Source organism: Hesperophylax consimilis, chromosome 19, assembly GCF_061612785.1.
Source record: "Hesperophylax consimilis isolate HC1 chromosome 19, BYU_Hcon_1.0, whole genome shotgun sequence".
NCBI classification, from domain to species: domain Eukaryota; kingdom Metazoa; phylum Arthropoda; class Insecta; order Trichoptera; family Limnephilidae; genus Hesperophylax; species Hesperophylax consimilis.
In genome coordinates, this window is record NC_142854.1 from 23,423,135 (window position 1) to 23,437,360 (window position 14,226).

A 14,226-nucleotide genomic window follows, 5' to 3' on the forward strand; every position below is an offset into this window, starting at 1 on the left:
AAGTACAATTAATTTTGTTTATTATAGTTTAAAATTTCATTTTTATTAACATGAATGACTGATCTCGGAACAAGAAAAAGGTTATTTCAGTATATAATATTTATATTTTTCAATATAAAAACACAAATAAGATTTTTTTATTAAAAAGACAAATAACTATGTTTACATCACTTTATTTTTATATAAACAATCTACATGTTTCGCAAATCATGTTCACGTCGGGATTAAAAAAGTTAAAAATTAAATATCGATCACATTTGGAGAGGGGTTGTAGAGGGAGTGATTTTTAGTAATACAATGTCATTAAAAGGGAAGACAGATTAAATGGGAAAATATTTCTAAGACGGTTTTTGTATTATTTTTGTATTGATCTTATTTTTATTTCTTTTTTCTAAAGTTAAAAAAATATTATTCTGGGATGTCTTACAACCCGCATGAACTACTTTTATACCTATATTTACCGAAAGTATGAACATTTTTCAATAAATGATCAGCAAACTCAGAATCATTATTGTAATATAGACCTCTTTGAGATGTTCTTTAACTATTATATCAAAGCTTCTGATACTTGTACACACTTAAAAGGAATTGCATTCCTTACAATTGATTTCATAAACTCCTGATTTTTTAGTTCCAATAATTCTTATTGTTACATATTTAAAAACTAAGAACTTCTTCAACTGTATTTCTGTATCTAACCAAATGCAGAATATGTCATCGACATATCTTTTCAATCAATATGCATTTGTAAGTTAGAACGCACCTCAATTTAAAAACTAATTTTCTAAATTATTAACAAAAATATTTGCATTCGAAGGACTCGTACTACTCCCATCGCTCCTTTAGAAAACCATTCTTCAACCAGTGAAAAATAATTTTTCCCGACCGCAAACAGTCGAATTGGAATTTTTTGTTATGCGATTTAAACCTGTATGCCATGAAAAAGGGAATATATTTTTTTAACATAATCGCTTGGACCCTTTAGAGATCATTTTTGATTTTCCTCAAAAAGGGTCTGGTGTTCCAAAGGTATATATGGTATTATATCTGTAAGATATGCGGTTTAAAAATAACATCGAATAATAAAGTTAAATCATACAACAGCTCTTTCGATAAATTTCAATAATTTAACAAAATATTAATAAATAGCTGTACCACGCCACGCGCTGTTGTGACTCAGAATATCTGTGCAGATAGAAAAAAAAACAATAGCACGTGTTGCTTTTACGTCCAACAGATGGCGCTGTCACAGGTGAAATCTGAATAATATAGGTATATAAAAACACACCCGTATTCAAATGCAACGTTATATCAAAATTTCAAAGCAATCGATAAAGAAATTTCGGAGATAACATTTTTGAACAAACGACCATTAACATATATTCGGGATACTTGGATATAAATGAATCGCATCTTAGGACACCAACATAGCGTGGTTACGATTTAAGTAATTGACAAATTCTATTACATTATTTTCTGTTAAGGCGATGCACTACGTAGTAATTTAAAATCATGTGTTTTTGGTTTGAAAATTTGGTCGCCTAGAAATGTTTCAGATGCTTTAATTAAATACTGCGAGTAGAATACATTCTGGCCTTTGAAATAATGGAGTGTTTTTTAGAAGTCTTTTTACAAGCCCAGAAAAAAATAATGTATGGGCCTATGAAAACTGCTTTAAAGTTCAAAATCTCCTACTTACGAATCCATTTTCGGTTAAGGTTTTATTGAATAATGTGGAAAATTAAGTTATTAATAAGATTATCGGAAAAAATTTAAATATTTATGACTGAACATCCACAAAATAAAATAAAAGGCACTTTTGGCCAGGCTTTTTTCTTGCATAAATCAAAACAGGTGGATGGTGTGAAGCGGGAATTTAAGCCTTATCGCCATCTACGTAAGTTGTGTTATTGATAGCGGCTCGATTTAAAATATTACACGATCGCCTTAATGATTTTTTGTGTGATGGGGCATTACATTAAGAAACTACTGGCCCTATAGGTTTGTTTGCCTTATGGATTTTTAACAGAATTTAGTTATCTGTGAGTTACTTGAAATCATTGATTTGTTATATTTCAAGTTTATATCACATTAACAACTTTTCACCGCTTCTTTCACCAGCTCTTGACGCTAAATAATAGGGACATTATGAATAATTTCAAAATTGTCTCCTTGTGAAAAATTTAAAGTCTAACTTAGGCAATCACCTTTATCCTTAAAATTAAAGCTGCAAGTTCCAACAGAGGCAAACAACAGAAACATAAAATAAATATCGCCATCATCAAAGCGATAATCGGTTGGAAAAAAGGTTTTGTCAAAAAATGAATAAAGTTTTTCTCGGGTGTGGGCAAAAATCTGACTTTTTGAATGTCCCTCTCTTGAACATGAATAACTGCAGTCGGAACGATGTATTTATGTACAGTATGGGTTATAAGGAGACACGCACTATGTTAACGCTGACTTAAGTGTGCAGGAGAAGATACATGAATAAGGTTTTTATGTCAAGTATGAGTGAGAATGTGACTTTTTATAATTCCCTTTCGAGAACAAGAATAGCTGAAGTAGGAACATTATTAAAAATTTTCTCCACGATGGGTCAGCATATGTCGTTTTAAAGATGAAGTTTGAGCACATGAATAGCTGCAGTAGCAACACGTATAAGGTTTTTCTCCAGTATGTGTGCGTAAGTGCACTGTTAACGCTGACTTGTGTGAGAAGGAGTAGTTGCAATGAGAACATGAATAAGGTTTTTCTCCAGTATGGGTAAGAATGTGACTTTTTAATGATCCCAGTAGAGAACATGAATAGCTGCAGTAGGAACATGAATACGGTTTTTGTCCAGTATGGGTGCGTAAGTGCACAGTTAAATTTGACTTGCGTGAGCAGGAGTATTTACAGTGGGAACATGAATATGGTTTTTCTCCAGTATGAGTGCGTAAGTGCTCTGTTAACGTAGCATTGAGAGAGAATGATAAGTCACAATAGGGACATGAATAAGGTTTTAGTCCACTATGAGTGCGTAAGTGCACTGTTAAAGATGATTTTTCTGAGCAGGAGTAATTACATTGGGGACATGAATGAGGTTTTTCTCCAGTATGGGTAAGAATGTGATTTTTTAAATTTCCTTTTAGAGAACATGAATAGCTGCAGTAGGAACATGAATAAGGTTTTAATCCAGTATGAGTATGTAAGTGAACTTTTAAACGTGATTTTTGGGAGCAGGAGTAGTTACAATGGGGACATGCAAAAGGTTTTTCTCCAGTGTGGGTGCGCAAGTGCACTGTCAACGCTGAATTGCGTGTGCAGGTGTAGTTGCAATAGGAACATGCATATGGTTTTTCTCCAGTATGGGTGCGTAAGTGGATTGTTAAACGTGATTTGTCTGAGCAGGAGTAGTTACAATGGGAACATGAATGAAGTTTTTCTCCAGGATGCGTCTTCACGGCCGTTATCATGCCTGTAAAAAGAAGGCGGGAAAAGCTCAATAAGTCGGTATCTATAATGAAACGATAAGATTAGTAAAACACTTTCAGACAAACAAAAATCGATTTTACCTGCAGTCTCGGTAATACTTTCAAAGTTCTCTATGCATTCCTTTTTAACATCTGGCAGGTCTATGTCTTTTTCTGTATAAGTTATTCCCCCTCCATCTTCTGCTCGAGGTCCTGGCTTTGCCTTGATGGGTACAGTCTCTACATTAAAGCTTCCTGGAATAACAAAACAACAAAACATTGATAATACATGTGAAGTTAATTTATTTTGAATTTTCGTGGAAAACAAAACAGAGCGAAAATCAAGATGGCGATATTGCGTCAGAGTTTATACATGGTTGAAGTAACCAAACCAAACTTAGCCGATTGTTAAAATAAACTATTTAAAAATGATTTTTACAGAGCAACATAAGTGTTTTATTCAATAAATTGAAAAGGAACTTAAGTTCAATAGTGTATACATATAAAGACATGAGAGTATTACATTAAAAATTCGAAAAGGGTAGGAGCTATTTATATGATTATTTGTATTAATTGTTGGAATCTGTTATATTATTCAACGAAGCTCCTGCTGATAAGCTACTTACAGTAACTAAGCGAATACAAAATCCCATCTTATAAAAACCCAATTGGTGGGTTTATTATGTCGATTTGAATCTGAAATGTATTTAGCGGGTAATGTTTACCTCCTAAAGAGAAATGTACGTGAATTTATTTTATTTTTTAATTATAGAAACAAACAGTATATCGGAATCAGTGATTAAACAATCCCATCCAGCATTTTAGGATCACATATGACCGGGCGTCCATATTTTATAAAAGTATTTTAATCTTTTTTTATCGTACGTAAATACTTAAGTTTTGTAACTTTAGAAAGAGAAATATAATTCTTTGCAGTTTGCCTCAAATTTTTATACTGGAACCCATTAATAACATCCTAAAAGTAGCCAAAATGAATAATTCACATTTTGCGCCGCTACCGTAACAATTGGGTCAACTTCAAAAATTATTTATTTTTTATTACATGAACTAGAAAAAAGTGAAAAAAGAAAAAAAATTTCACGGCATTTTGTGAAATTTCATTATTCATCAGCTAGTTCAATACCTCATTGCCCATACATCAGGGTTGGTACGATGATTTTTTTTACTGGTAATGCGTATTTATTGGAGCACGAAACCTATGTTTTATTTGCATCTCACTATAGATAAATCACGTTTTTTCTCATAAAAATTAACCCCAGTAGGACTAAGCCTGTATCGAAGTTAACAATTTCAAATTTGAGTGAAGCCAAAATAGAGTAATCACAAACATAAAGTAAAACTACATACATACACAAAATATTTCAAAAAGAAAGAAAAAAATGTATTTGATGAGTTGTAATTTGACAGTATATTGTAACAATATTTGAACCACAACTAGTTATTAATCATTATTAAGAAAAAACAAGTAGATAATAAAGACAGATAGGGTTACATTTAATTTTTAGCAAATGAGGCTGATATAAAATCTTATTATTTATGAAAAGAGAAGGATGAAAAAATATTAAGACAATCGTCTGTCAATACAAATATCTCAATTAACTTTTTGAATTTAACTAAGGAATTTTTGGACTTTATATGATTTGGAAGAATAAAAGAAATTTTGGAGTAAAGAATGTGAGATGATTTACTTTAATGATAAAATATGACAAGGCAACATCTACTAGAAATACGAACAGTTAATTTACTCGAAAGGTAAAATCAGAAGATTGGACGAAAAGAGCGAAGTATAAAACAAGCCGCTGTTCTGTCTGCGTCCATCTTAAACACCACTACGATATGCAATGCAACTTACTTTCAGCATACTGCAAACATTCCTTCTTTACACCCGGGAGGTGGATTTCACTATCCGCATACGCCATTTCACCTGAGCCATCTTCCTGTGACCATGGTTCGGTCTTTATGGAAAGACTCTCTGGGATGGGAAGATCCATGGCACTGATGTGATAGCCTCCTGTTATGTGATGGTTGATGTTCTTTGCCGAAGTAAGTAAATTCTGTAACAAAACCTCGCTATTTGAACACTGCATTTCATTAAAAATATTAGACAATAAATTTTCCGTTTGAGAGACGGGTATGGGTACCATCACCCCTGGAACCATTCATAGGATAGCTAATATATCTGCCATAGGTCACCTCAAGTGGTTCGCTGATTGGTCACTTAGCAGGGATGCCCGAGTTCAGGGAATGAGAATTGTGTAGGTCTTAGCGGCGGATAGGTCTGCTCACGTACGGTGTGGCGGGCCGGATTTGGAAAGACGAATTAGGGCAGACCTTTTTACCTCTCCAACAGGACGCTCTCGACCCATCGCCTTGCCTCGCAGTGGGAGAGATGAGTTTAAAAGTGCATCCTGGATTCACTGACCCCCAGATTCCTACCCACCTCTCATACATTTTTCTTCCGAGATCTTCCTCTCCTTTCTTTCCTTAAAAAAACCCTCCACACTGCATCCCAAAGATGTCATAGGCCCAGAGTGAAATTATTTTCCTCAGTACTTTAAAACATTATCATCCAACGGTAAATATACTGAAAACAGGGACTCGCTTAAATACCCACATTTTGTTAAAAACACACTTCGTAGATAATAACGAGAGGTAGCTATTTCAGTTTCCACAAATGGAAAATAATGCATTTTAATAGTTATTTCGTTATCATTAAAACCAATTTTAATTTGGCGGCCATTGTTTTACATGTCAAAAATTTAAGGTTAGCTTTTTTGTTCTCTTTTTAAACTAAAATATGAATCTATGAGCATAAATTATTTTGTTATGTTGTCAGTTTGAGTTTAATGAAAACATAAATAAAAAGCTAGCCTAATAAACAATTAAAGATTATTATGTAAAAACGTGGCGTGAAGAAAGATGTAAAATTATGCGTTATTTTACGAAACAGCTACTAAATGCATTATTTCCATTTTCAGAAACTGAAATACTTTCTTCTCATTGTTATATAACTGAAACACAGTGGATTTTGTATTAAAATTGCGTATTATCCGTGTCCCTATTTTATGTATATTTGCCGAACTTAGTAATCGCTTGGAAGTAATGTGTAACAGTGGCAGATAATCAACAATGAACAAACTCATTCTTACAATTAACGAGAGCCAATTCGCGAGTTTGTGTTACTTAGTTAATTTAAAAAGAACCTACTTACATACAAGGCGAAGTGCGGCGGTCAACTCCAAGGCGTTGAAGAAACGTCAGCAAAAAAGTAGAACTAATTTTTAAAAATGTCGTTGGTCATTAAAATAATCTCAAGTGATTTAAATTGAACACAATAATTGTATTTTCCAAACGATATTACTGTAGAAAAATGGAGCAAGAATTACTGACGAGAAGGAAGCAGAGGAGACTGAAGACCAGTGTTCCCGAACTCAAAAATTCAAAATCGGGAGAATTTACGCCTAAAAATCGGGAGAAATCGGGAGATTTTCTTAGAAATCGGGAGATCAATAGAATTATTTTAACAAAATTTCTCCTTTGTCAATAATACGAATCCCTTTTATTATTCCGAAGCATAACCTTAACAACTAACGAAAAAACCCATAAGCAGCGCCGTCAATATGATTATTGTAGATGTTGCCCGTGGAATAACGCAATTTGCCCTAACGTTTAACGGGGACTTATTTTACGTCTGGCAACTCTGCGCAAATTTTTGTGAAACATCGACCTTGGACTGTCACCTGTCACTTTGCGAGACGTCAAAAATCATGTAATACCTACTTACTTTTAAGAAAAGCAATGTAATACCTACTTACTTTTAAGGAAAGCTTAAAAATAACACCCATCAATAAATGGAAAAGAGAATGCAATAACCACCTAGTTATGTATAACCTAGATAACATATTAAAATAAGATATTATAACTATAAAGAAATTAAAAATTACAATGTGCTGGGGAAAGCATAAAAATAACAGAAATAAAAATGAGTAGAAGATTTAAAACAAGAAAATTTGGATTATTCCTTTTCTTTATTATACCAACGTGTTTTAGACATAATAGACATCATATTTTTTTCAACGTCAAAGTCATAGCAGGTGTTTTTATTAATATGGCGTTTGCAATGCAAGAGGCCTTCAATGGACTTGGAAGATAGCCTATTCCTTTGATTGGTTTTAAGCAATAATAATAATTAATTAAATTAATTAATTAACCCATTCTAATCGGAACTATAGAATAAATGCCTAATTAATAACGTTCATAGCTTCTTTCAATTTGTTCCTCCTGTTATATTTTATTAGATTTAATTTAATTACAATAAAAATACTCCTCGCCGAAGGAGGTCCGTTTCAAATTTTACTTTTTCCCGCGAGTAACTAAAAAAGACAAGCGAGTTGAAACATGTGTTCACACGGGGCGATTCGGTGAAAAACTCGAACGACAAGTAAAACCAAAATGGCGATGGTCGTACTCGAACGTCAAAAGTAGACGGGCTTTCAACTTTTGCTAGGCAACAAAAAAAGTTGATAACTTTGTTGACAGAGTGTTCACACGTGGCGATTAGCTTTCAATTGTCCAACCAACAAAAGTTGACCGACAAAAGTCGCCCCGTGTGAACCGCGTATAATAGAGATATGCTTAGATTGCAGTATTTTGTAAATATTCTGGTCAATTCCCGAATCCGGGGAATATTTTAGTTTTTTTTTTTTAACCATAGACAATTATTTGCCTGTTGTGCGGACCATAAACAAAGAATCGACGAGAAACGATAAATCGCTGAGAACACCGAAAAATCGGTAGATTTTGGTGCCATTTCGGTAGATCGGGAGATGAAGTGAAAAATCGGTAGATCTCCCGAAAAATCGGGAGCTTCGGTAACACTGCTGAAGACGTGCGAGTGGTTTATTTATGGGAGACGCCAAATATTGTCAAATCTGACATATCCATTTATAGAGATGGAGCCGGCTCCTTAGCTGTCACTGGAACCGTTAGAACTGGTTACTTTTTGCACAATGCATCAAAAATTTATGAAAAATGTTAAAAAGTGACAATACGAACTAATACTTATTTTGCATGACACCTTTTCACCCAGTGAGAAAAGGTGTTATGTCAAAGGTGAAAAGTGTTTAACCTTCTATTTTGGTCGTTGGTGCCGTGAGTAAAATGTGTTGGTATTGCCGATTTCATACAATTTTAAGATGGCGGACATCATTTGACAGATGCAATCTCTCAATGTTTACGTTACGAAAAAATGTTTCATGTTTATTCAGTTTTATATTTAAAATATTAGTGAAAAACACTATAATATCTTTTTATTACAATACATGCGTATTACTGATAGGTTTTGTGAATTTTGACTGTATGTTTGATGAATTGACATTCTGTTCCTGCCATCTCTCATTGTTTTACATAACTAGCAAAAATGTAGCATCTAGCATTTTATTCAGTATAGAAAATGTATGTAATCTAGCATTTGACAAATGACAAAACTGAATAAGTTTTGTATGATAATAATAAATAAATAAATTAATAATAATTTAAACTTTAAGTCTTAACTACAATATTTATATAATACTTAGTACTGAATGTGAATGTGTATTACTGTTAGGTATTGTAAATTTCGCGTATAATACATCTTTACAGCGTACCGTTAACTCATAAAATACAGAATGTATAATGTGTGTTTACTTCACATTGTAACATACGTTTTAATTGATGAATAGAGACAGGGCTTTGAGAGTTTATGCTTAGGCATCTGCACTGCTGTTTTGATAGTTCCACCTCATATATTAAACGAAATCGTACCGATCAAGATACATTAGGTAAGCAGTTTTGCCAAGGCATAGGTACCTATAAAAATCATTATGATAAAGATTCATAGACGAACGGGTAAATAAAAACATCGATTGGGTTATATAATATATATAATAACCAAGCACGTGACAAAAATGGCATATGACAGTGACAAATGCGTTCATAATTGTGATCTAGGGGTTTGTTCAAGGTGCTGTCATTTTTTGACGATTTAGTACCGTCTCAAAATATTATTTCTTCTCTAATGGCAACTAACTATATGAAATCGTAAGTATGAAAATAATGATCGTGTACAGCGAAATTAACACTGTTATTGTGTAGTTCATAATATATATTGCAGTATAAGCAATGAAAACTAATTGTATGAATTATATTTGTTAACATTATTGATTATACTCCGTAAATTGATTAATTATTTAATAAATATATTTAAAATGAAAAAAATATTACTGAACATTGACATTGTTTTTTTTTGACATATCCACTAGATATGGATCGATTTTCCTGTGGTGTAAGACAACCATTCAGTATTGAAACGTTGCTTCAAATGGCTTTGGGCGTGTTTGGTGACTAGATCTGAATAGTCAGGTACTTCTCCACCTTCCTCGTGGGATGCCATAGTCTCACTGGCTCCAGACGGTTGGCAGCAGTTGGGGCTCTTACGCGGTTTTAGATTAAGAAACAAAAGAAGATTAGATTAAGAACAAAACGACATAAAATTGCGGAATTATTTAACTCATTACCAGAAGATATTAAAAATGAGACATGTTATTCAAAAATAAAAACGAAAATTAGATTGTTCTACCTCCGTCAAACATAAAAACTATTAATATTGTGGATCAAGATAAGTATCAAGTTCAAATTAAATATATTATTATAAGCTAATACATAGAAAAAGTGAGAGATTTCTTACAATTAAACTGATTGATCAGTTTTGTAGGATCTAAGTAAGAGAAAATAATGTACAAATAAAAAAAAACTGAATAAACATATATAAAAAAAGATTAAAAAACTGATGAAATTAAAAAGAGTGGATACTTAAAAATGAAACTTCCAGGGTCAGATATCTGAATGGTATTTAGTTTTTTTTAATTAATGTTTGTTTAACTTGTGCATAAGTAAATACCCTGAAGGCTTTCATTAGATATTAAGTCTTGGGCTTTTGTTAATACCTCGAAGGCTTCCATCAGACCTGTGCTTTTGTAAATATCTGGAAGGCTTTCGTCATACATAAAGTTATAAAGGTGTCGAATTCCGCTGCATGCGTAATAACATTCGGTTAAAACTTACTTATTTTCTTCAAGAAATAACCTTTTTTTTAAATAGTAAGGTAAAATAAAGATAACACAAAAGTAATACAAATAAATCTTAAATATCAAAAATGCACATTTACAATGTTGTGATAATCTCTAAGGTTTTAAAAAAATAACATTTTAATTAAAATTCATACAGAAATTAAGAAATACTCAATGATTATAATTTTTGAAAATTTGCCATACTTGTTTAAAATTGCTTTTTCCCCGGCATTTGTCTTCAGGACCGTTATTACATCTGGAAACAATGGCGAATAAAGCTCAATAAGTCGGTATCTATAATGAAATGATTAGTTTATTAAAACTGATTCAAACAAACAAAAATCCATTTTATCTGAAGTCTCGATAAAACTAGTTGCCTAATAAGTTTATTCTGTTTATAAATTTAATAATCCATAAAATTTAGGTACCTGTGGGTTACTTCAATTTTTTTTTTGTGAATTTTCAAATAAGTCACTAAAACAAATTTTCACTGTTTCTTTCACCAGCTTTTGACACTTATGAATAGGGTTATTCTGAATAAGTTCAAAATGATATTCTTGTAAAAAATTCACGGTCTTAGTTATGTTGTCACATTTATCTATAATAATAACACTTTTAAATAAACTGAAAATTTGTAATGCAAACTTAAAAATATTTTAAAAAAATTAGAATTGTGAAGGGTGTAAAATGTGTTACAAAGGCAGATTGAGAGAGAGAGAGTTGGAAAGACAATTTTTCAAAAAATGGATAAGGTTTTCTTCTAGTATGGGTAAAAACGTATTTGATTTTCCTTTCGAAAACTTGAATAACTGCAGCCAGTACATGAACAAGATTTATTCCTTGCACTAGTTTTAAGAATGCACCGTTTATACAGGTTTGGGTACACACACAATTGTAAGGCTTACTTTAGTCAGCAGGAATAGTAACAATTGGAACATGAATAAGATATTTATGTCAAGTATGGGTAAGAATGTGTCTTTTTTTCTTGTTTCCTTTTCGAGATCGTGAAGAGCGTAAGTAGGAAGACGAATACCATTTTATTCCAGTATGACTGCATAAGCGTAACGTTAAATCTGACTTACGTGAGCAGGAGTAGTTACAATGGGAATATGAATCAGGTTTTTCTGCAGTATGGGTGCGTAAGTGTTTTGATGGATATGACTTGAGAGAGCAGGAGAAATTAAAACAGGAACATGAATAAGGTTATTCTACAGTATGAGTGCGTAAGTGTAACGTTAATCGTGACTTTTTTGAGCAGGAGTAGTTACAATTGGAACATGAATAAGGTTTTTCTCCAGTATGGGTGCGTAAGTGTACCGGTAAATTTGCCTTGCGTGAGCAGGAGAAATTACAATAGGAACATGAATAAGGTTTTTCTCCAGTATGTGTGCGTAAGTGTACCGTTAAATCTGCATTGCGTATGCAGGAGAAATTGCAATGGGAACATGAATAAGGTTTTTCTCCAGTATGGGTGCGTAAGTGTACCGTTAAACTTGTCTTGTGTGAACAGGTGTAGTTACAATGGGAACATGAATAAGGTTTTTCTCCAGAATGGGTGCGTAAGTGAACTGTTAAATTCGATTTTTCTAAGCAGAAGTAGTTACAATAAGGACATGAATAAGGTTTTTCTCCAGTATGGGTGCGTAAGTGCAGTGTTAAACGTGACTTGCGTGAGCACAGGTAGTTACAATGGGAACACGAATACGGTTTTTCTCCAGTATGGGTGCGTAAGTGCACTGTTAAATTTGATTTGTGTGAGCTGGAGTACTTACAATAGAGACATGAATGAGGCGTCTCGCCAGTATGGGTGCGTAAGTGCATCGTTAAATGTGATCTGTTTGAGCATGAGTAGTTACAATAGGGACAGGAATAAGGTTTTTCTCCAGAATGAGTGAATAAGTGCACTTTCAAAAGTGATTTTTGTGAGCAGGAGTAGTTACAATGGAGACATGAATAAGGTTTTTCGCCAGAATGGGTGCGTAAGTGCAAAGTTAAATGTGATTTGCTTGAGCAGGAGTAGTTACAATGGAGACACGAATAAGGTTTTTCGCCAGTATGGGTGCGTAAGTGCACTGTTAAATTTGACTTGCATGAGCAGGAGTAGTTACAATAGAGACATGAATAAGGTTTTTCGCCAGAATGTGTTCGTAAGTGTACCGTTAAATCTGACTTGCGTGAGCAGAAGTAGTTACAATGGATACAGGAATAAAGTTTTTCTCCCGGATTCATCTTCAGGTCCGTTATCATGTCTGAAAAAGATGGCAGATAAAGCTCAATAAGTAGGTATCTATAATGAAACGATAAGATTATTAAAACTGATTCAGATAAAAAAAAATCCATTTTACCTGCAGTCTCTGTATACTTAATACTTTCAGAGTGCTCTAAGCATTCCTTTTTAACATCTGGCAGGACTATGTCTATTTCCGTATAAGGGATTCCCCCTCCATCTTCATCTCGGGCTCGTGGTTTTTTTTTAATAGGTACAGTATCCACATTAATGCTACCTGAAATATAACAACAACTAATGTTAATATATATAAAGACATGAGAGCTATGTGTATGATAATTTGTATTTATTGTTAGATTTTTTCATATAGTTTAGTCAAGATCCTGCTGAAAGATTTACCTTACGAAATACAAAACAAATTTCAATCATACGAAAATCAATAATCGGATAGGTTAATTATGTCAAAATCGACATATGGATATGCATCTGAAATATGGATACGGCGTAACGTTGATTTTTTTTTTCAATATTTGAAATTTTTTTTTTACATAGATAAGTATACAGGATATAAACAAGATATAAAACAATAGAAATTAAAGAAGCCTTTCCTCACCTTTCCTCAACTTTTTGATGAAATGTCAATATTTCTCAAACTTATATCAATGGTCACATTAAACAAGCTTAGACATGAAATATTGTGAAAAATCAGGGGACATTACAATTCAAAATTTGAAAATTGAAAATAAAATAACTTCATGAAAAATTATTTTAACTATATAAGTAGGTTCGTTAGAACCCGTTTGGGTGAATTATTTAAGCAACTGTTTTTTTTTCATTTTATCAGTTGCGAGTAAAGCAATATTTTGAAGGTTAAATCAAAAGGGCAGCTGAGGTGAAATAACACAAACCTGCGCTATATAAATGTTGTGTAATTATTATTAAAATAATGGACGCCAAGAGGGAAAGTAAATAACAAGCAGCTATTCTAATTATGTGAATTAAAGACTTCAGTGATATGCAATGCAACTTACTAGTTGGCTGAACACTCTCGGCATACTGCAAACATTCCTTCTTCACATCCGGGAGGTGGATTTCAACATCCTTATAGGCCATTTCACCTGAGCCTTCTTCCTGTGACCATGGTTCAGTTTTGATGGAAACACTCTTTGGGTTTGGATTCATGGCACTGCTGTGATTGTGTCCTGTCGTGTGATGGTAATTATTCTCAGCTAAAAACGAGTAAAATCTGTGAAAAAACCTTTCTCTTTGAACCGTTCATATGATTCAAAATAATCAACACTTTTATTATTAACAAAACCAACATGTTTCGTAAGCAATGCTCATCAATTCAGGGTTTACTTATAACTAAATGTCCCACAAAAAACGTTTGCCGTTTTTGAAAATGATTTGATGTGACGGG

At 33.0% G+C, this 14,226-nt stretch overlaps 1 protein-coding gene across 1 annotated transcript; it reads right to left on the minus strand.

Moving 5' to 3' along the window:
* Nucleotides 1–223: 223 nt before the first annotated feature.
* LOC149415021 (uncharacterized) lies at nucleotides 224–6,803 on the minus strand. The gene is made up of 4 exons (XM_089643276.1): nucleotides 6,685–6,803; nucleotides 5,326–5,527; nucleotides 3,555–3,707; nucleotides 224–3,457 (listed from the first exon to the last, which is right to left on the minus strand). Exons 2-4 carry the CDS (start codon nucleotides 5,462–5,464, stop codon nucleotides 2,574–2,576), a joined length of 1,176 nt encoding a protein of 391 aa, XP_089499402.1. The 5' UTR covers nucleotides 5,465–5,527; nucleotides 6,685–6,803; the 3' UTR covers nucleotides 224–2,573.
* Between the last annotated feature and the right edge of the window lie 7,423 nt (nucleotides 6,804–14,226).

Excerpts from the sequence above, each read along its gene's own strand:
- LOC149415021 (XM_089643276.1), bottom strand. The coding sequence starts at position 5,464 with ATGGATCTTCCCATCCCAGAGAGTCTTTCCATAAAGACCGAACCATGG. Across the intron at positions 3,708-5,325 it reads ATGTTTGCAGTATGCTGAAA|GAAGCTTTAATGTAGAGACT; the intron begins GTAAGTTGCATT and ends TTGTTATTCCAG. Across the intron at positions 3,458-3,554 it reads AAGTATTACCGAGACTGCAG|GCATGATAACGGCCGTGAAG; the intron begins GTAAAATCGATT and ends TTCTTTTTACAG.